Source organism: Misgurnus anguillicaudatus, chromosome 15 (genome assembly GCF_027580225.2).
Source record: "Misgurnus anguillicaudatus chromosome 15, ASM2758022v2, whole genome shotgun sequence".
In the NCBI taxonomy this organism is placed as follows: Eukaryota; Metazoa; Chordata; class Actinopteri; order Cypriniformes; family Cobitidae; genus Misgurnus; species Misgurnus anguillicaudatus.
The window spans coordinates 36986166-37007152 of record NC_073351.2 but is presented as its reverse complement, the minus strand read 5'-3'; the positions used below and the strand labels follow the sequence as shown (position 1 = coordinate 37007152).

General features: G+C 38.2%; 2 protein-coding genes across 5 annotated transcripts in view; one reads left to right on the top strand and one right to left on the bottom strand.

Annotated features, from left to right (window-relative positions):
• secisbp2l (SECIS binding protein 2-like) overlaps positions 1-20987 on the top strand; it is a 37220-nt gene that overhangs the window by 2463 nt on the left and 13770 nt on the right. For 2 of the 4 annotated variants that reach the window (XM_073853921.1, XM_073853919.1), the window contains exons 1-3: positions 14641-14809; positions 17634-17800; positions 20427-20754. In XM_073853921.1, coding sequence (XP_073710022.1) covers positions 14789-14809; positions 17634-17800; positions 20427-20754 — 516 coding nt within the window. In that variant the 5' untranslated portion in view covers positions 14641-14788. Of the gene's footprint in view, positions 1-14640; positions 14810-17633; positions 17801-20426; positions 20755-20987 lie in introns of those variants that run through there. The other 2 variants (XM_073853920.1, XM_073853922.1) reach the window with 2 other exon arrangements.
• Positions 84-3338, bottom strand: fgf7 (fibroblast growth factor 7). The gene is made up of 5 exons (XM_055174332.2): positions 3130-3338; positions 2573-2781; positions 1978-2384; positions 745-851; positions 84-563 (listed from the first exon to the last, which is right to left on the bottom strand). The coding sequence occupies exons 3-5, from the start codon at positions 2255-2257 to the stop codon at positions 348-350; spliced, it is 603 nt and encodes a 200-aa protein (XP_055030307.1). The 5' UTR covers positions 2258-2384; positions 2573-2781; positions 3130-3338; the 3' UTR covers positions 84-347.

Genomic DNA, 20987 nt, shown 5'->3' with positions numbered 1-20987 from the left:
CAAACCCAGAAAACACACATACTGATGAGAATTTATGATGCACTGTAAGTCACTTTAGATTAAAAAAGCATCTGCCAAATGTGTAAATTATGTTTTTTTTTTGCATTTTTATTTTATTTCCTAAAATTGTTATAAAGGTTTCTACTTTTATAGACTCTTATCTATCTTAAATACAAAAAGACTTTATACAAAGATGAATATTTAAAACAGTTTGTTTACATGAGTCTAACACATTTTCATCGCTTAACTCCTCATATTCCTGATCTTAAGCAGCAGGGACTGAATGTGTTTTATCTGATGACATGAATAATACTGTATAAATAACTCATGAGTTGATGTTGTTTTTATTACGTCAGCGTCTTCTCATCCTCTCTGCACTTTCTAGGGATGAAGTGAGAAGCAACGCTTTCTTTTCTCGTCTTCTTTCCCTTCAGAGGCCGGCCCTTTTGTGACAGAGAGATGAACATCTCTTTTCCGTTTTTAGTCCATTTGACAGACGAGTACGCCGTGTAGTAGTTTTCTAAAAAGACTTCTTTAAAGTTGCAGCTGTCGTTGTAATCTTTCTGTGTGATAAAGAAGACAGTCAGGTGTATGCGTTGTCTAGTTTGTACACTTTGATCGTACGGCTTTGATTTTGTTTCACCTAAAGCAGATGTGAAAGCAGATGTTTGTTTGTGTATTTGGATGAATTTGTCAGCTAAATGAATGAATGTAAAGGTGTAATGCAGGGCTGCTGGGCTTTACCGTCCCCTGCAGCATTCCTGTGCGGTTCATGGAAATATAATACTGACTCTTCAGTCCTTTTATGGCCAACACACCGCCCTCAGACACGGTCCTGATCTCCAGAACACCTGGAACACAACCACACGCAAGTTCACTACACACAATATCACAACTAAATATATATCATTTAATGAAAGTAAACATAAAGTACACAAAATGACTGAAATCACTCACTCATGTCACTGAAACAGATCAGATCTGCTGACTAAAGAAAAGTTTTCGTACAATTATACGCATTCATTTTCACTTCTAACTTAGTTTGCACAAAATGTCCAAATAACTGCTGATGACACACACACATGCACAAAAGCACACACAAACACATGCATGCACAAACATGCGCACAAACACACACACACAGCACCGTCTTTTACCACTGTCTGTCTGTGTGCGTGCGTGTGTGTGTGTTTGGTTTGGATGTGAAGTGCTGTAATGGTATAATAAGCTGTTGTCACGGCAGGACTTTGACAGAACCTCACAATGTGTCTGATTTTCTCTCCCACAGCGCGTCCGCCCCTCTCGTACCCTCACTGCATGTCTTCTTGTATGCGATCTGTGCGTGGAGTTGTCAGACACATCTGGCTCTATCAATTTTTCTTATTTTCAGCGCCAGCTGATGTAATCATTTTCCCTCCAGAGCAGAGATGTTCGCCGTCACGCTAACACGCTCACTTCCTACAAGACTCGCACGTTACTAAAACTGAAGTCTGGGCTTTATTCTCAAATCTAATGAACACAGAATCCTTCTCGTTTTTCATTCATATTAAATACAATATGTTATGCTGCTGTTCAGGTCATATAACCATCATAATCTTTCTTAAATACAGACTGCTCGGTTCATTCATAGACTTGTGCTTTTACTTTTAAGATCTTGAGCTGTTCACAGACTTTATATTATTGATTTAGTTCTGAGCATGAACTAAAACCCCTTTATGAAAGCAAACTAGAGCTATAAATACACACACAGCACCTGTTTCTCTTTATGCCTGTCAAACCATGAGACCTCTACTAATAATCTGATGGGAATTCTGACTGCAAGATCATTTGTACATTCAGACAAGCATACACAGAAATGTCACGCATCTTTAAATCAAAATGTTTTCCACATGATGTTACCGGTGAGGTGTTATTCTTCTACTGAAAGTATAATCGACAGGAGAAAGACATGTGACAGATTCACACGTGGGGTCTTACTATAGCAGTTGTTGGGGTCCTGGGTTCCGTTGATGTTCCCGTACTCGTCCACGGTGAGGAACCACTGCGTTCGACTGTAAAGGCGTCGGATTCTAACGTCCCCCCCTTCCATGTAGTCGTAGTTCCTGGCGTGGCGTTCGTGTTTGGAACAGTCGGTCACAGACGCCTCACCGACTCTATCGCCGCCGCACGCGCGTACGCCGCTTAAGAGCAGCAAAACCTGCAACCACAGTCTGCACTGCAAGTCTGGCAGTTTCCATTGCAGCGTCCATTTGTGCATTATACTTTTCTCAAGGAGTCCATGAACCACATAGTGAGCGCAAAACTCTTTGGTTTTGCAGAAGATCCTGTGGCGATTAAATCCTCAAACCCCGGAAGACCCGTGTCCGGTCCCCGACGTCTCATTCCTGAGAAAGTTACAGGAGACTGGTCAGTTCTCATCACGATCACACCTGAACGCTCAACAACATCATTCTCACATAAAGCAGCAGATTCAGTGCGTTTACAGATCATATTAAAGGATCAAATAATGCACCTGACCACTGGATGAAATGAAACTCGACAGACACTGGTGAAGAAAATAAACCCTACTTACATTTGCTTCCAGGATGAGCGCTTGAGTTCGGATCATTCCAGAGGAACTTTCAGTGTTGCACATGGAGAGAGAGAGAGTTTGGGGAGAGCCCGTCTGCGCTGTGCATCATCTTGTGTTGCTGAACACAGCTGTGCAGTCTCTGATAAAAGCCGCTTGCTGACCTCACTTCTCTGCAATTACGCCTCAACCACTCAGCTGTCACTGGGATGCTGGTGCACGAGTGAACGAGAGAGAGAGAGAAAGAGAGAGAGAAAGTATGCTGAAAGAATGCATACAGACTCCATCACTGAGAAACTGCTCTTGCAGTTTCAGTGTTTATGAAACATCACACAGTGAAAGAGAGATTTCTTTTGTCTGGATCTCTGACAACGACAAACATCAAAGCACGAGTTGAATTCAAAGGCTGATAGCCGAATCTACGAGGGTAATAAATCTAACGAGGCACGCCACAATTGAGGAAGCTAAACAGAGGTCATTTACTGCTGTAACTGCTCATCTCTGAAGAAAGGTCGAGCACTCTTTCACTTTTCCTGTTTGTATTTAAGAGTTTTACACACCTGGCCTCTACACATCAAACGTTCGGAGCCTCGCGGGAATCGCTGCACACGGCCGTCAGAGCTTCAGACCTCTAGATGCACTGCTTTACTCTTTCATTTCACAAACGATTGCTCGTAAAAAACGCCAGATCTATCACAGCTCACGCTCCCAGACTCCCCTGAACCTTATAAACATCATAAAGTTTTACGGGGAGCACGATGGAAGGCAGTTCGTGTTTGTTTTTGTACAAAACGCAGACTTCTTACTGGGATCCTGTCTGATTTTGCATGAAAAACGGAGACCTTGTCCTTGTAAGTAAATCTGTATTTAATGTCGTCTGGTTTCTATTTGATCCGCTTTGTATTGTCATTGTTGTCATCTGGCTTATTTGACTTTAGCTTCTGCTAGAGCAGATTGAAATGTTGTAGCTTTTGGGGAACAAAGACCTAAAAGACCTGTAAGCCCCAGACGAGTTGATATAGGGTAACTCACTGTGTCCATTTTGCCTTGTTAAACAAACAAGTAACTTTAAGTTAAATCTACATAAGATTGCTTAACAAGCTATTTCAACTTTCCATTCACTGAATGTAAAATGTCTCGTTCCAGCAATATATTCTTCTGAGAATAACAAAACATTTCCTGTTCTACAAATAGTCAGTTAACAATATGAGAAACTTTATTTCACACATCTTATTTTAAGAGTTTTATAAATTTGTAATGTTAAGAGAACTCTGTGATCTTTGCCCCTAAAAAAAGAGCACACCTTGCAAAGCAAACATCAAATAAAGAGAAAAGTTTTCAACTTCACACAGAGACCTCAACACTCAACACACGAGTCTCAATAATGGTGACAGAAATCAAATGGTTTATGACATTTTATAAAATACATGAATTTATCATTAATTCTGTGTAATTAAACCTTAAAAAACGTCTTCTAAACAACAACACTACATTGTATCATTTTGTTTAATTCAAATGTTTTGTTTTGTGTCATACATTTTCTTTAGGGGGCTGTAAAGGGCACAAAGGGGTGCCACCGTACACGAGGGGACTTGGGATACCACCCCAGTGACAGAAAAGGTTGTCTTATAGCTTTTATCTGACAGTGTGGCAGAGGTTTGACTGGACGAACAACCAGAACTTAAAGAAAGGAGCGATTTTTATTTTTTTTATTAAAACCAGGTAGGTATATGCAGAGTAAGTTTGCTGTCAGAACAAAAATCTCAACCATTGATGTAGAGTTATTTATTATAGTATTAACACAGTTTCTTGAATGTTCTGATTTTAAGCTCAATGTCATCTTACTGAAATCTTGCTTGCTTTCCTCTTAGCAGATGTTTACAGAAGCAGTTGTTTGAGTTTATTGCTGAAATGATAAAGTGAAGAAATGAGAGCTTACTGTGAAGACTGTCGTCTTGCTGTTTTTAATCATTAATAACCCAAACAAACATGAAATGAATTCTGCATTGGATTGTTCTTCTATAAGTGTAGTATTATTTATTGATATGAAATATATGTTTGTTTAGTTTGTGCTTTATCAATGACAGGATGATAGTTGGTGCTCACCTGCTCTCTGGATTGAAGGTCAGTTTATTTTCAGACTCGGGTGGTGTTTCGGGTTAAGCTGACACTTTCTACATTCCTTTATAATTGGCGAGCTCATGGGATTATATCTGTTCTTTAAATAACCGCAGCTATCTGTTACTTCAGCAGAGAAACACAAAATATCAACATCATCGCATCAATCACTCTGCCACACACCAGCTTTTAAAGTCAAGTTCATTAAAGGCATTGTTTTAAAAAAAAACAACAATAAAAAACAAAGACCAAAGCGTTCACACCAAGAGTCCTTCAACAAATTCTGTTCGTTCTTCATCAAAGTCACCTCGTGATGGTCCTCAGATTGAAAAATTATAAACAAGACATTTGAGACATTAAAGCATGTTAAAAGTTATGTTTAATTCATAATAAAATATTGACTGCATTTTATAATTAATTTGCTTGTTACAGTAAATATCAGTCTGAGGTTATCAGATGGTGAAAAAATATTTCCAAGCTCACATCACTCGTTTGTCCTTTAAACATTATTGAAAAAAAAATATTGTTTTACACAATCTTTTCCAAATTCTCACCAGATTATTGCTGATCAGTCATTAAAATATATTTAATACTTCAATTTGAAAACTGGCACTTCATTAATAAATAAGGTGTGACAATGCCGACATAGACGTGATGTCACCGATGTGCTCAGCATCATGATTACACGTCTCTCTATAATACTTGATTCTGATTGGCCAGTCGCAGGTTTGTTATTCCCAGATAACTACCCCTCAAAACTAATAACACACAGTAACACAGATGATCATTTAGACAGGTACAGTTTAATATTACACAGAGATTAAATATTAATTTGTCTTTTAATAACATTATTAGAGATACACCGATATAAAACATTTCCATCATTACTGATTATTCAGACTGATAATTGAAAATATACGCAGATAGTTTGGTGGTTATATTAACTTAAAATAACTGAAATTTGAAGATTAAATTTTCTGAATGTTATTCATTCATATAATGACAATTAATATTGAACAATAAACTAGTGATGTTGCTTTACATTTTATATACACAGAGCTCAAATTTTCATGTTCTCTTTTGGTTGACAGGATATATCTGCCATTAAAGAAAATGCTTTTATCGACTGTAACGATTTTTGGCCAATATATCAATGTGATTAAAATAAATAGTGTGTTTGTGACATTTGAATGTCTTTCCTCACAAAAGGTCTGTATTTGTTAAAAATGAGCAAATAAAATATTTCATGTTCCTTATCATACTTATGAGGTGAATAGCTGTGTAATTAGCAGGATAATGTACAGGCAGCAGATTGAAATTAACCCTTTCAGTGTGATACATGACCCAGGGCTTATTTCTGCGATAACAAACTGCTGCCAGTACATTATCTCTTACTTATTGTATCTTTAAAAAAGCGTCTTTATTATAGAAAACCAGTTGGAGTTGAGACGGATGTGAGTATAAACAGAGATGTAATGTTGTTGAGTATCCAGATGCTTTAATGAGATGGTTTGTGAATGGAGTATAAGCAGCAGTTGTCTGTTTTCTTTGGCTGCATCTGATGCACTTCTTAAATCCTCCAGCTGGTGTGAACATTTATACGCACACAAACTTTAACTGCAGTCACAACAATGATTGGACAATACGCTGTTTCAGTCCCACTTAAACAGAGATGATGAGAAACAGCTGAACACTGACAGCTATTGAAATGAGCAGTTATTTATATCCCTAAACAGAGACGGTCGGCACCTTTACAGAAACTTTTGATCATTCAGTTGTAGCAATTTAATATTCAGTTTTAAACACATCTTTTTTGCAATTAATAGGCCTGTTTTTGTTTCATCATGATCAATATTTAAACCAAATCATTGCCATTTGATTTACTGAAAGTCATGTTTACGTGAGAAACCTGAGAAAAAGAAAACTTACTATTAGAAATAAAAGTGATCATATTTGACAAAAAAGTAGTGCCGTGAGTCATTCGTTTTTTAAATTGATGTTATAATAAAATGTATGTGTATGTTTGTCACATTTCTCCCAGAATAACTCTTAACATTATTCATAAAGTGAACAAGAACAAACTATTTCCTTCATGTGTTCACAACAAAGGGTCTCATTCATTCACTAGTGTACATAAATATATTTCTGTGCACATTTCAGCTTCTCACAAAAGCTTTTGCCTAATTCACAACACGTGTGTACGCACATGAATTTGTTCTTAAACTCATTCTGACGTTAGTGAATTATATGTTAGTATTCTGAATGAGCGGCCGTGTGCAAGAGGTTTGTTATTTCCTCACACTCCTTCATCATGTGGATCTTGAGTCAGTATGTGCGAAGTTGTTCTTGCATTTTTCCATAATTTTAGAAGAAATTTTAGGATGAAAGTTTTGGTTTTGTTTGTGAATGTATACACACACTTCACACAAATGAGACCCAATGATTTAAAACTCAAGTGGGATTGTTTTGGAAACATTTCTCTCTCTCTGTCTCTCTCTCTCTCTCTCTCTCTCTCTCTCTCTCTCTCTCTCTCTCTCTGGTTGATTAGCCTTTAAAGTGATAGTGTGAAGCATCAGTCATCAGTAAGATTAGAAAGACTCGTCTGCTCTGTAATCATGTGACTCACAGCAGCTGGAGATTTATAAAGAGGTTCACACTCACCTCTGAAGAACAAACAACACTCTGACATTTATAAATGTGTTTAGCAAATCGTCCAATCGTCTGCCGCAGGACAAAAATTGAAGATGCTCTTTTTAACAGCCACATTGCACCATGCAGGTCAAGTGTATCTGTATGTTTAAATGTCCTCTCAGGGGTTTACGGTGGTGCATGATTTAAATAAAAGTGCCTGAAACAACCTTGGAAAGCTGTTCTTGTTCTTCATCTGTTAGTATCTTGTCTGCTGTTAACCTTTCAATGATGATAGTTTTAGTGAACTGATGTCATCACTCACATCTCTACACATCACATCACACAAGCTTACAGAAATAAAATAAGCATTGGATTGGAAGACCACAATGATCTAACTGGAGTATGAACATCTAACAGCTCTGATAAATAAGAAGGCATTAAAATCTTAAAAACAATTATTACGCTTTGAATTTAAATCCTAAAACAAACTGGGAGCCAATGGATTGAAGCCAAAATGGGGTAATTTGCTCACGTCTCTTGATACTAAGTTCTTAGGAAAACTCGAGGAAATCTCCTTAATTTCCTGACAGTTAAATGATCAGCACAGGAGTTTCCAAATGTACACATCAGTTACTATTATTAAAATGAATGATGTGTCATATTGCAAACAAGTATTTTTGTATAACTCCTCAGGTTTTCTGTAAAGTTAAGCAGAGCTCAGAGAGAATTACTGCCAGACGACATGTCAATCACACAAACCTCCTTGAGTAGATGATGCGGACATCCTGTCATCATCAGTGTGATGTAATGCTTTGACTCGTGTGATATGTGGACCGGTTGATTTATTTAACAATCGTGTGTGTGTGTGTGTGTGTGTGTGTGTGTGTGTGTGTGAAGTAACTGATCAGCAGATGTGATTTCATATGTGTAGATATATACACTGTATGTTCTTTATATCGTCACATAATGTTTGTGTTCAGCAGGCGTACGCGGTGTGCTTTCAGTGGACTTTATTTTTAAATGATAAGACACTGAACTATATCCAAATCTATCTAAATTTAAGATATGCACTAAATTCAATGCTGTGAGATGTTCTTGTGTAATCTAAGTCACTGATGCAGACTGCTGGTTTGTGAGGAAATATTGCTTCATACTGTGAACAAAATAGAGCAGCATGTATTATATCTGTTTGCTGTTGTGCCACAATTTCCCCATGAGGGAATAATAAAGTGTGTGTGTCTGTCTAGAAGAAAGTAGAGAAGTGTGTGTGTGTGTGTGTGTGTGTGTGTGTGTGTGTGTGTGTGTGTGTGTGTGTGTGTGTGTGTGTGTGTGTGTGTGTGTGTGTGTGTGTGTGTGTGTGTGTGTGTGTGTGTGTAGCTCCTCACATCTGTTCACAGTTTGCATGCTAAGGTGCAATTTGCGGAATATTGCATCTGCTTATAGTGTGTGAGTGTTGTGTTGCGGTGCAGCTGGAGTCGAGGTCTGCGTTACCTGCATGTCTGTCTGTGTCCGTCTGTCTTTGTCTCTCTCATGACAGATGATTCTCTCTCATGGCCACACAGATTGTTTCTCACCCCCTCCTCGGGTAAACATGACTGATTATCCAAGTGGTGTTCTTGTCCTGGTAGGAAGTGGGAAAGAATCCCGTGGAGTTGGACATCATTTATCTAAAGCCACTGAGAATCCTGTCAGTCTGATCTGGGCTTTAGCTGAAGGTCTTGTGGACCTCTCAAGGAGAAACCTGTGATATTATCTCTTTATAAACACATCTAAAGTCATGAACTTTCATCAATGTTCACTTCTCAGAGCTGAAAGAAGTTTCCAGTAAAACACAGACAGGTTTATGTTTAATAAGAACGTTTGGCCGAGAACACGGAGCTGGCAAACGCTTTCATATTTATGTCCGTAATAATCGTTTTATATTTTCGAATTGTATAATGAAATATTTCTAGAGGTTGTGTCCGTGCCATTATTTATATTACGTCATATTTCACACCTGCAGACCATTTGTCCTCCAAAACAAAGCCGTTAGGAAAAGGGTTTGTGTGAGAAGTGAATAACAGTGTAATGTTTCCATGGTAAAATGCGAGTGATGTGCCAGATGAGGCGTCATCCGTGAGAGGTTGTAATTTGTGCACTAATATTTATGTTAGACAGTCAGCTCGCCGAAAGAGATATTATTAAATTATTGTTCCAAGGGACTGATGTTCATCTCTTTCCTGATCTGCTTTTCATTCTAAATAGCATCATGATGGTTTCTCTCGGTAAGATTTAAAGTTGTGTCGTGCCTCTCTGTGTGTTTGGGTTGTTTGTGTACTCTGGCCTGATGTTGTTGATCTGGTAAACATCACTGAGTCGCACGCATCAGACTTAGTTTACCTGCAGCAGGGAGGTCTTTAACGCATCATAGATCTGATCTGGAGATCCTAATGTTTCTGCATCTCATTTCTTCTGATTTGATGGAATAAAGTTTGTTATAGATGATAGAGCGCTGGCCTGCAATATGTAACACAAAAGAGAGAGAGCGAGGGAGGGAGGGAGGGTGTACTTGTTTGTCGTCTTGTGAGGGCCAAATTTCTAAAACTGAACCGTTTTCCAAAAACATTTACTCACCCTCATTTGTTCCAAACCCACACGACTGTAATGCTTCAGTTGAAGACAAAACTTTAGCATCTTTTTAACTCCGTAAATCCCATCAAAGTGACTGCACCCATTCATATCTAACATTGTGCTTTCACACGATGATGCGTCAGATTTAACCATCAATGACATCAAACCACCACTGTTCCTCAATGATGTCATTACTGTCAAACACTTTTTTAATTACTAACTAACAGTCACATTACAGCTAACATAATAATCATAGAATATATTCAACAAAACATAAATAAAATAAAATACATAAAACATAAGGAAATAAAGGTATGAGATCGTCATACAAATAAAATAAAAGCTTCACACAGGGAGTGTTTTCATATCTATCTGAAATAACAAAAAGTTTGGTTTTCCTTTAGCCAACTTTTGTTTATTTATATGGTATTTCCCCATAATCAAAAAAGTCTCATTTCTCTATTAAAATAAAAAATAAAATTTTTATACCTAAAGATTTATAAAGAAGGCCTTCAAATTCTATCCAAAACATTTTGCTATAAATGCAATTGAAAAATAAGTGTAACCTACATCATCCTCCACAGAAATTACATTTAACATCAGCATAAAACCAAAAAGAAAGTGTTTTAACAGAGAACACCAGAGAAGTATTTTAAAATCACTCATCTTATTTGATTTTTGGTAGCAAGCATGCATATTTCCACTTAATGCACTCAAGTTTAGAAAGTCAATATGCTTAAATTGGGCTATATATTCTGTAGGCTAAGTAACTTCTTAATAACATCATTATAACTTCTTCAAGTGCAATATCAGGTCTAAAACTCACATTCTCGTTATTCATATTTCTTTTAATCAGACACTTTAAATCATCAACAATATTTCTGTACATATGCACACTAATGACGAGTTAATGTTGTTTTATTCATATTAGTCAACAGAATCTAAATATACAGCTCACAACTCAGTCACACGTGAATGTTGATGATATGTCATTGTAAGGTTAAATAACTTTCATTGTATGAAAATAAAACACATATCTATCACAGAACATATAGCGGGCACATCTGGAGCAAAAAAAGGAGGTGCGTGTGCGCGCGTGCACGTGGTTGCGTGCGAGCCCTCAGCAGCGGCGTCCTCTCGGGGCGTCTGGGGTTTGATCTGTAAAAAACAACCCACTGAACTTCAATGAGTGTATAAAGCCAGAATCACGCGTAAACCTTGTTAAAGTAGAAACACAACATGTGTAGTCACGCATCCCGCGCGCGCGCCTCTGTGTTTAACCCATAAAATTACACGCGCACTGGGCGCCAAAAGCCTCGAGGCAAGAGGCGCGTGAAAGCGGAGCTAATGTTGATGCGAGTGTCAGAAACTGGATTTCGTTAACGCTCATTAGATGCGCCGTAAAACACTTTTTGGCAAGTCAATGTTTGTCAGTGGGAATTGGAAAACATAAGCGTGTTAAACTCTGTGAAAAGAATAATATTTCACATCACTCGTGCTTCTGATGACGACAGAATGTAAACTTATTATCACGAGTAGCCTACACTACAAAAATGACTTTCTTACCTAGTAGCCTACTTTTGTATTTTTTTCACAAATATCTAAACATTCTTAAAGTGGACAAATCATGAAAATCTTAATTTTTCTTCATGTTTAAGTGCTATAATTGGGTCCCCAGTCCTTCTATCAACCTAGAACACGTGAAAAGATTAACCCAGTAACTTAGTTTTGGTAAACCATTCTTTATAGATCATTTGGCTCCCCTTGTGATGTCAGAAAGGGATCTTATAATAATACATTTTCTGAATAATAATACCACCCACCCACTAATCTGCGATATCCAACCACAGCACTGCCATTTAGTGCAGAAATCAGCTCATTTGCATTTTAAAGGACACACCCATTTTAACATGCTATAATAAATGATCTACATGCTACTGATATTGAAATGTCCCCTTTAAATCAAGATGCATTTTCTTCATGAGCAAAATGCCCCAATAAAAAAGTATTTTTAGACAAAAAATGTCCTATTTACGTGAATTTGTGTTTAAAACAAAAAAGTCTGCCAATTGGGGTAAATATTGAAATGAGTCTACTTTTTCTTAAACACTTAATTCAAGAAAATTCAAGATTATTATTATTATTATTATTTTGCTTGTTTTAAGCACAAATTTACTTAAATTTGATATTTTTTGTCTTAAGAACTAGACTTATTTTCTTAGGTCATTTTGCTCATTAGAATTTAAAAGATTTTAGATATTTGTCCTGAAAACAAGACAAAAATACTATGTAAGAAAGCCCAAGTCTGACCAATGACAACCAACCCTTTCCTTTAACTTTTATTTTAAATTATTAAAACGTTTAATTTGTATAAAGTTTGTATAATCTAGTATCTAATATACTTTATATCTTCTATACTAGCATGTCTGGCTTTCAAGAGTTTGTTCTCCAAAATACTTTTCCCCTAAAATAAAGTTTTTTTCTCCTATTTTTTAACCCCTTGGTGGTCAGCTGACATTTGTTTAAATTACCATTATGTTATTTTACATTATATTATAACTTCGCTCAGCTGTGCTTTGCTACTTTGTTGTCCTATATGGTTCAGTTTTCTCTTGTTTTTTATTAATGTAAAGCTGCTTTGGAACAATTGTAAAAGGCACTATGTAAATGCAATTTAATTGAATCATTTGGCAGAATACAAATCAAATGAGATAAAATAGTTAATTGCAAGCATTTCAGCCAAATATAAAGCAATGTCAAACTTTTAACCAGTGGGAAAAATCAACCAGTGGCAAGAGTTTAAAAGTACACTAGACAAACTCCGCATGAATACTGATGTCTGGATGTGTTGTGTAAACTACTACAGTGTTTAGGACTGCTACAGTAAAAATACAACATCGCCACCTTTAGATGAAAATGAGAATTATTATGCTCTTCCCCAACTGGTGCCCATCTTTGGATTGTGGACTATACTTTGGCATTGACACACACCTGTGGTCCTGGACTTTATGCATTGTTTAATCCACACTCCTGTACAGTTTAATTTTGTGTTCTCAGAAGATCAAATGAGCTCAGTGAGCTACAGAAACAAAAACTTTGGCTTGAGTTGCAGAAGTCATTGTATTAAATTACTGATCTATAAAAATATATTGATACTGCCAGAGAGCTCCTATAATTACTGCAAAAGGTGCACATATCAAATATTAAAATTAAAAATGGATATAAACAGCATGACTCACATCATCTGATACTTGTTCTCATTATGAAAAATGAAACCGTATTTTGAAAAGAAAAAGGTCAATATTTTCAGATCTTTCAGGTTTTCTAATACTTTTGGCCACCAATGTATGCGTGTATATTTTATATTACTAACATCCACTATATTTAGTTGAAGTATGTGATCAATTCAGCAAATACTAAAGGGGTCATAGCATAGAGGACAAATCTGGCTTTCCATGTTTAAGTGCTATAATGTGAAAAAAGATCAACCCAGTAACTTAGTTTTGGTAAACCATTCAAAGCAAGCATGTGAAAAAGTAGCTCATTCAGATTTTGTGACGAAGGTAGTGAGTCTAATTACAATAATGCCGCCCCTTAATCTGCACTATCCAACCACGGCAATGCAATTTAGTGCAGAGAGAGAGAGAGAGAGAGAGAGAGAGAGAGAGAGAGAGAGAGAGAGAGAGAGAGAGAGAGAGAGATAATTGACAGCACAGTTGAGTTTCAATTTCATCAAACCACCATCAGTGTTTGTATTTCATCAGCTCATTTGCATTTTAAAGGACACACCCAAAAAGGCACCTTTTTGCTCACACCTACAAAGTGTCAATTTGAACATCTTATAGACGGTTTCATCGGACCCACGTGATACACGTCTGGATCTGAACCTTACTTCCGGTTTCGTTTTTTTAATGGTCTGACTAGTTGCTAAACTGGTCTCTTGAACAAATGCCTCGTCGAAAATAACAAATGTTTTGGTTTCCTAGGTAATCTATGTGTTGTTCTTTTGCTTGTTATATAAATAAACTACGTTTAAAGAACTTTGTTGTTATTTATTCTTAGCGGAGTTTACCGGAAGATACGTGCGGACCGCGACAGCCGCTTGTTTATGTTGTTACTGCTGAAACGGTCTATAATAAATTATCTGTGGGGTATTTTGAGCTAAAACTTCACATACGTACTCTGGGGGAAACCAAAGACTTATTTTAGATCTTAAAAATCTCATAATATGACCCCTTTAATAGTTCTCCTTAGCATTGGCAAACCTGTGGGAATGGCTTTAATAATACATTTAAATCTATAACAGGACATTCCCATTTACAATCATCATAAAAAAGTAGATTGACTTAGTTAAATACATTAATATATATTCTTCTGTTCCATCCAACTCTGTAAATGATATGTTTGACTGTAATATCAGTGTTATTTCCCAACACTGCATGTTTACATACATAGCTACGTTTCCAGTTAAACAAAAGCTTGTTGATAGAAATTAGACAAAACCTCAGGCGATTTATTAATATAGAATAATCACACCTGCATCTTCCATATGTGTGTGTGTGTGTGTGTGTGTGTGTGTGTGTGTGTGCGTGCGTGCGTGCGTGCGTGCGTGCGTGCGTGTGTGTGTGTCACTGTGTTGAATATGGTCTGGAGCGCCCCCTTACGGCAGCGTGACGTCACTGCCCGAACGCGTTTCGGTCTTGACCCTCCGCAGCTTCCGTCCCAGATGAGTGTCTGTCAGTCAGTCAGTCAGTCGGTAAACCAGTGACGGACATCAGAACCGGAGCAGTACCGGATCATGCGCGTTCTCATGAAGACCTGACAGCTGCACGCGGCTCGGTTCCGGTGTCAGCGGACGAGATGGACAGTGGCGAAAGAAAGGTAACGCGATGTAATGACACACGGACGGACGCGACAAACATCCGCTCTCGTCTTATTAGCATTAGCAATAGCATCGCGAGCGGATTAAAGTCCAAAAGCACAGAATGAAATGACAATTAAAAGACTTTGATCAAATCTGCGGGGATAATAAATGTTACCCGACAGTTTCATAAAACCCGCGGGAGAATTCCGTCGATTATAATGATCCCAGACTATAAAGTATTCAGCTACAATGTTGACGATCTAATAGTCGAATTTGGTGTAATGTTTATACACGTCTGAAAAGTGTCAGTGTTATTTAGACGTCGACTGCGGTATTTCTTCATCATGTATTAGCTTGTATGTTGATCATTAGCGCGTGTCATAAAAAGCACACAACACTATTCTTCATCCCTCCACATACACACACAAATACACAACATCTTAATGACGTCTCACGTATACAGTATTTGGCTGCATTAATAGTTAATACTTGTGCAATGTGTTTGTTACAAAATCATTCATCAGACAATCGATGATTTATTTTGTGTTTAAATGATTATTGTGTGTGTGTTTGTGTTTGTGTGTATGATGCTGGTATCTGATCAGTCTCGTCTTTCTGCATTCATTACATTCTTTACGTGTTTGTGTGTCACCTGCTCAGTTTCTGTCCTGTTTCAGTGTTTCATTGTGTTGCACGAACCTTCTGATGAAAGTTTTTGTGATATTTTATTTTGTTTCTCTTGTCAATTTTTTCTTGACCCTGCAATTCTCAAAAATGCTCAAAATTTGTCGAGTATAATGACTTTAGGCATCAGTCTTGGTATAAGAACAGATTAAGATCAGTCTCTCTCTCTCTCTCTCTCTCTCTCTCTCTCTCTCTCTCTCTCTCTCTCTCTCTCTCTCTCTCTCTCTCTTCATGACAATAAAGCCTCTGTATTCCTCACACAATCTTGAAACAGAAATGCTGAAAAGACAAAAGTGTCTGAAACGTGTGTGTTGTTCAGCCCCCGGAAGAAAAAACACAGTGCCATCGATTCTCTCTCACTCTTTATTTATTTGTCTGCTTTACTGTCAGTTCTTATCTTAAGACCCACACAAAATATGTGCACGCAAAAACTCATTGCCACGGAAGTTGAATGGCGCATTCATATCAGTTCTGCACAAGCCCCGCCCCCTCTGCATGCACCCCTATTAAAGATAATGGCTAATTTGATGATGCTTAGATGGTGTAATCTAAACATGCTTGTAAATATCTTGGAGATGAAAACTATCCTCGAGGGAACAAACAGCACATGAGTTTTTATGATGTATTGAACTTAGATTGTTTGAGATAAGCATGATGTAGTCTGCCTGTGTGTTTACTGACACTTATATCTGTTATGTTGATCTGATTCAAGCTGTAAAGTTTGTTAGGATCATGGGTTCAAGGGTAATAGAGGTTACATAACAAAGGGTTTATACTGATGAAATATAAATGTTTTTGAGTTTTCAGTGTTTAAATATATATTATACTTATTCAAATTGATTTTACAAATGTAAAGCATATAGTTCATAGATTTCACATCATTTAGCAAGTATCACATAAGACATTTTCTCTTTAGTATTGAGTGTGATGTGTAGGGTCAGGTGTTTGTGTGTTATGAGTATGACTGGTAAATGTATGCATGTTTAGATGTGATCACTGATGCCTTATTTGCAGTGGTCTGATTGGTGAAGAGAGTTGTGAAGATCTACTCAGTTGTGTGTGATGTCATAATCGGAAGAGCATACAAAGCTCCGCCTACCACCTTCAGACTAACAATTGCTGCTATATACTATAACACACACTCCATTCAGTCCTAACACACACACACACACACACACACACACACACACACACACACACACACACACACTACTTTGGACCTAAGCATCAGATGCACATTGTTTCTGTTCATGTATTCAGTCTGACGGTCATCATATTGTTTTTAGGTGTTTTATGTATATTTTTTGTAAATGCTTCTCTGGTCCAGATCATTACTGTGTTTTCTTCAGTTTCAGCCTCTCAATAACATCTGTGTAGATCCTCAGATCAGAGTCAGCTCATGAAATTATCTGTCAGGTTTTTAATAATCACATAAATTCATTCATTAAAATAAGAATCATGTTAATAGTAAAGCAGCTATGACGTCGAGAGGATTTCACACTTGTGTTCTTCACTTCAGCCGTGTTTGAGGTGTAAAATCTATAATTGTCTGCTTTACAGACTCTAACATCATCTCACTTGTTTGTATCTTTGTGTTCATCACAGAGACTTGTGATGAGTTTACTGCTTGTCTAAAAACTTATAAGTGTGTTTCAGTTTATTCTTTTCATAAGATTTGATGATGCTTCATTAATAAACTAGCTGAGTTTATTTTCCCTTTGTAATTTCATCAACATTACTTTTCAAAGCAGCATTTAAATGAAAATCTTAGCATTATGGACATGACAAATAGGCACTGCCCCTAACCAATGTGGTATTCGTTTTTCAGACCGAAATGCAATGCAAATCTCTAGTCACATCATTCCTATAACTCATAAATGATGTTGTATTTCTATAATAATAGTTTAGCTCTGTAGTTACAGTGTTATAACTGTTTTAACTTTCTCACTCGTTTGTGTTGAATGTCATAACTGAACTTTATACAGCAAAACTCAGCACTTATAACACTATATATACTACAGCATATGTCATTTATAAAAGTCTGTGTTTATGAAGGTCTAAAGTGTGCATGCCATGCGTGTAAACACTAATGTAAATATAGCATAAGATCTGTTGTTATGTCTTTATAACTCATCAGGAGTATCTGTTTGTTTTCAGGATGTGAAGCTCTCAGCTGAAGTCGAGCCGTTCATTCCTCAGAAGAAAGGTGTTGATCCTTCATTATTACCCATGAGTCTGTGCGGTGAGGGTGGAGCTGAGCCCACACAAATCCCCTCCTATCTGATCACCTGCTACCCATTTGTACAGGAGAATCAGAACAACAGGTACACAAACACACACACACATCATTCCTGTAAGGTGATTGACATCTATGTGTGTGATAATTGTCTTTATCTTCAGGGGATCCGCCCTCTTTTCTTTCCTGTTCACTTTCAATTGGAGGAAGTGCAGAGTGTGTGTGCGTGTTCACTATTTACTGGGATGGTCCTTTAAACCCCCAAAGCTGCGCAGAAATCCAGGCCCTGATTATATTGAGATGTTTTGCAACTTCAGTTTAGTGGATTGTGATTTATTGCAACATCTGATGCTTCTTTACCTTTAAGGGCGCACTCACATTATCCAAACCAAATCAAACCATGATCCAGCGCGATTGTCACCCCTCCCTACTCCCCCAGCTGCACGCACTCACACTGTACTTTTTATCGATCCGAGTCCGGGCGCGCTTTCGTCGTTAAGATGCAGGAAGTAAAGCTCTCTCTTAACACTGGAACCCACCGTAATGATAAGTCTGTGTTTTTTATTCGGAGTCGTTTGGTGCGCGATTACAGACAGCCCTCTCACATGTCATCATATTGCTTAGTTGATCTGTCACGTGCGCAGCTCGGTTATTCACGTAACCACGCTGCGCGCATCAAAAGGTTTCATGGCGGCAGATGAAGGTGAGTGGTCGCGCAGCTGACGTCTTCACCTTTTGAATCGCGCTCACACCACAGCCTTCCGCGCCTGAGCCAAGTGAACCGTGCTCCGGCCCACCTCTGCATCCCGGCCACGGTGCGATTAACCGATCCACGCCCGGGCGCGGAACAGAGCGATCACACTTGTCAAACAAACCAGGCTTTGGGGGTCAAACGCGCCGGAGCGTGGTTTGGTTTGGATAGTGTAAGTGCGCCCTAAGAGTCAACTGTGACTTCCAACAAATCAGATGGGTGGTGGGCGGGCCTTGCTCTAGTGTTGTGTTCTGATGGCTCGCACTAAATTCTGGGCTGCATCAGAGCCAAACAGCGCATTTCAAAATTAAATTACTTTCTGCAAAATGCTTGATATCAACATTGATAATCGGTTGACCCCTATACCATACATTAATCATTATATTGGCCATGAAGTTATATGAAGTTATGATAATTCCGGTATTTAACACTTTGAGTCTCATTTCTGGTTTGTTTTGGATGAACTACAGTGATGGACACTGAAATTTTGACAATGGGTCGTGTCTTAAGTTTTTGACTCGTTTAGAAGCGTCTCTTGACTGCTTCAGAATGGAAGTCAATGGCCATGCACAAACATGTCATTAAAACAACACTTAACGTTCATTTTCAAAACTGTGCTACTCACCGAGTGGTTTGTGGTGTTCGTTGATGACCAAAAACAAGTTGTGTAGCGAAATACAGTTTCTGTCGTGTTTTATTTGGCATTTTGTAAAATTCCATTGACTTCTCTTGGAAGACTGTTTGCTCGCTGATATATCACTCCGCCGCCGGGAAACAGAAAAGGGTCTGTTTACATGTGGTTGTAGTTTTTTCGCTCGGTTTCTCTCAGAAGAAATTTTTCCCATATTTGTAGGGCTGGACCAGAATATTTGTTCCGTGGGTTGACATTCGATTTTCAGTTTTGAGATTCGAATATATATATATAAATATTTGACAGCGTTAATGCAGAGCTTTTGCCAAGCAGGAAGTGCGCTTCACGCTCCCGCTCTATAGGTGGCGCAGAGAGACCAACATCCATAGCCAACAGCCACCAAACTTCACCAGTGCAAGAGATCGCCTCAAACGGAAAATACGCTTCCTGCTTTGGCATTCACGCTAATAATGTTGTAAATAACATTCAGTTTCTTGCAAAAACTGATTGATTTGCTTCACAAGACATCAATATGTCACACGGAGTTATGGGGGATTATTGTTGTATTGGATATATATGCTTTAGCTCTTAAAGTGTGCGGATCTGTTGACTTGCATGACGGAGCACTGGGGTTTCTGCAAAATATCTTCTGTATTGTTCTGCCGATGAAAAAAAAACATATTGGATGTGTGGAATTTGATGTTTATGGTGTAAGTGTTATAAATAAACTTGATTTTAAAAGTATGCTACCGTTTTATTACAGTTTGTTGGACTACGTTCATTCATGCTTCAGACTCAAATATAGAGCGGAAGTATATACGCGGTTGTGAGGTATCTGAAAAAATAGTTCCACTATAGCAAATAACACGGATTGACATCATACATTGCGCCAATATATTTGTTTTTAATCATCAACGAACACCACGAACCACTCGGTGAGTAGTACAGTTTTGAAAATGAATGTTAAGTGTTGTTTTAATGACATGTTTGTACATGGTCATTGACTTCCATTCTGAAGCAGTCAAGAGACGCTTCTAAATTAGTCAAAAACTCAAGACACGACCCATTGTCAAAATTTCTGTGTCCATCACTGTAGTTCATCCAAAACAAAACAAAAATGAGACTCAAAGTGTTAAATACCGGAATTATCCTTTAAGATGTGTTGGTAAGTTTCATTCATGTCTCTGGATCAATTCAAATGGTTTATTTCAATGAATCTTTGCGTCATCACTCAATCTCATCATGGCATTTTCATGTATTTGTTATTCTTATAATAATATTTGCTGTGGTCTTTTAAATGGAAACTGTTAATGTCTCTGTATATTTTCTCAGCAGTAATCAGTCATTCAGCCGGCAGCTGCCCGTGTACAGCGGAGATCACCGATGGCCGCAGGTGAACCCGAGCCCAGGTGGACCGTACCTAGCGTACCCCATCCTGTCCTCCCCTCAAGCCCCCGTCAACAGCGATTACGCCACATACTATCATGCCGTCATGCCCACGCCGTGTCCTCCTGTGGTGGGTTTCTACCAGCCGTTCCCCGGGCCGTACGCAGGGCCGCTGCAGGCCGGCGCATTAAACTCTGTATCAGACTGCAGCGACAGACCGGTAGCACAGGGTCAGAGAGGGAGAGGCGTCTCACGAGTGCCCATCATGCACAAGGTACACATCAGCACCTAAACCAGCATACACAAGAGGCTCAAATTTTTAAAGTGGTCAATGCAGTAAATGAACGTATATTAGGGGTGTGACGAGATCTCGTGCAGTGAGATTAAAATGTCTCATGATATTAATTATGTCACCATATTTCTTGTGAAGGTGAAACGCTGTCTCCTGATATTAGCATAAAGTTTTCCAGTGCCTGCATTGTTTTCTGTCTTTTAGTGCGTGTGCTG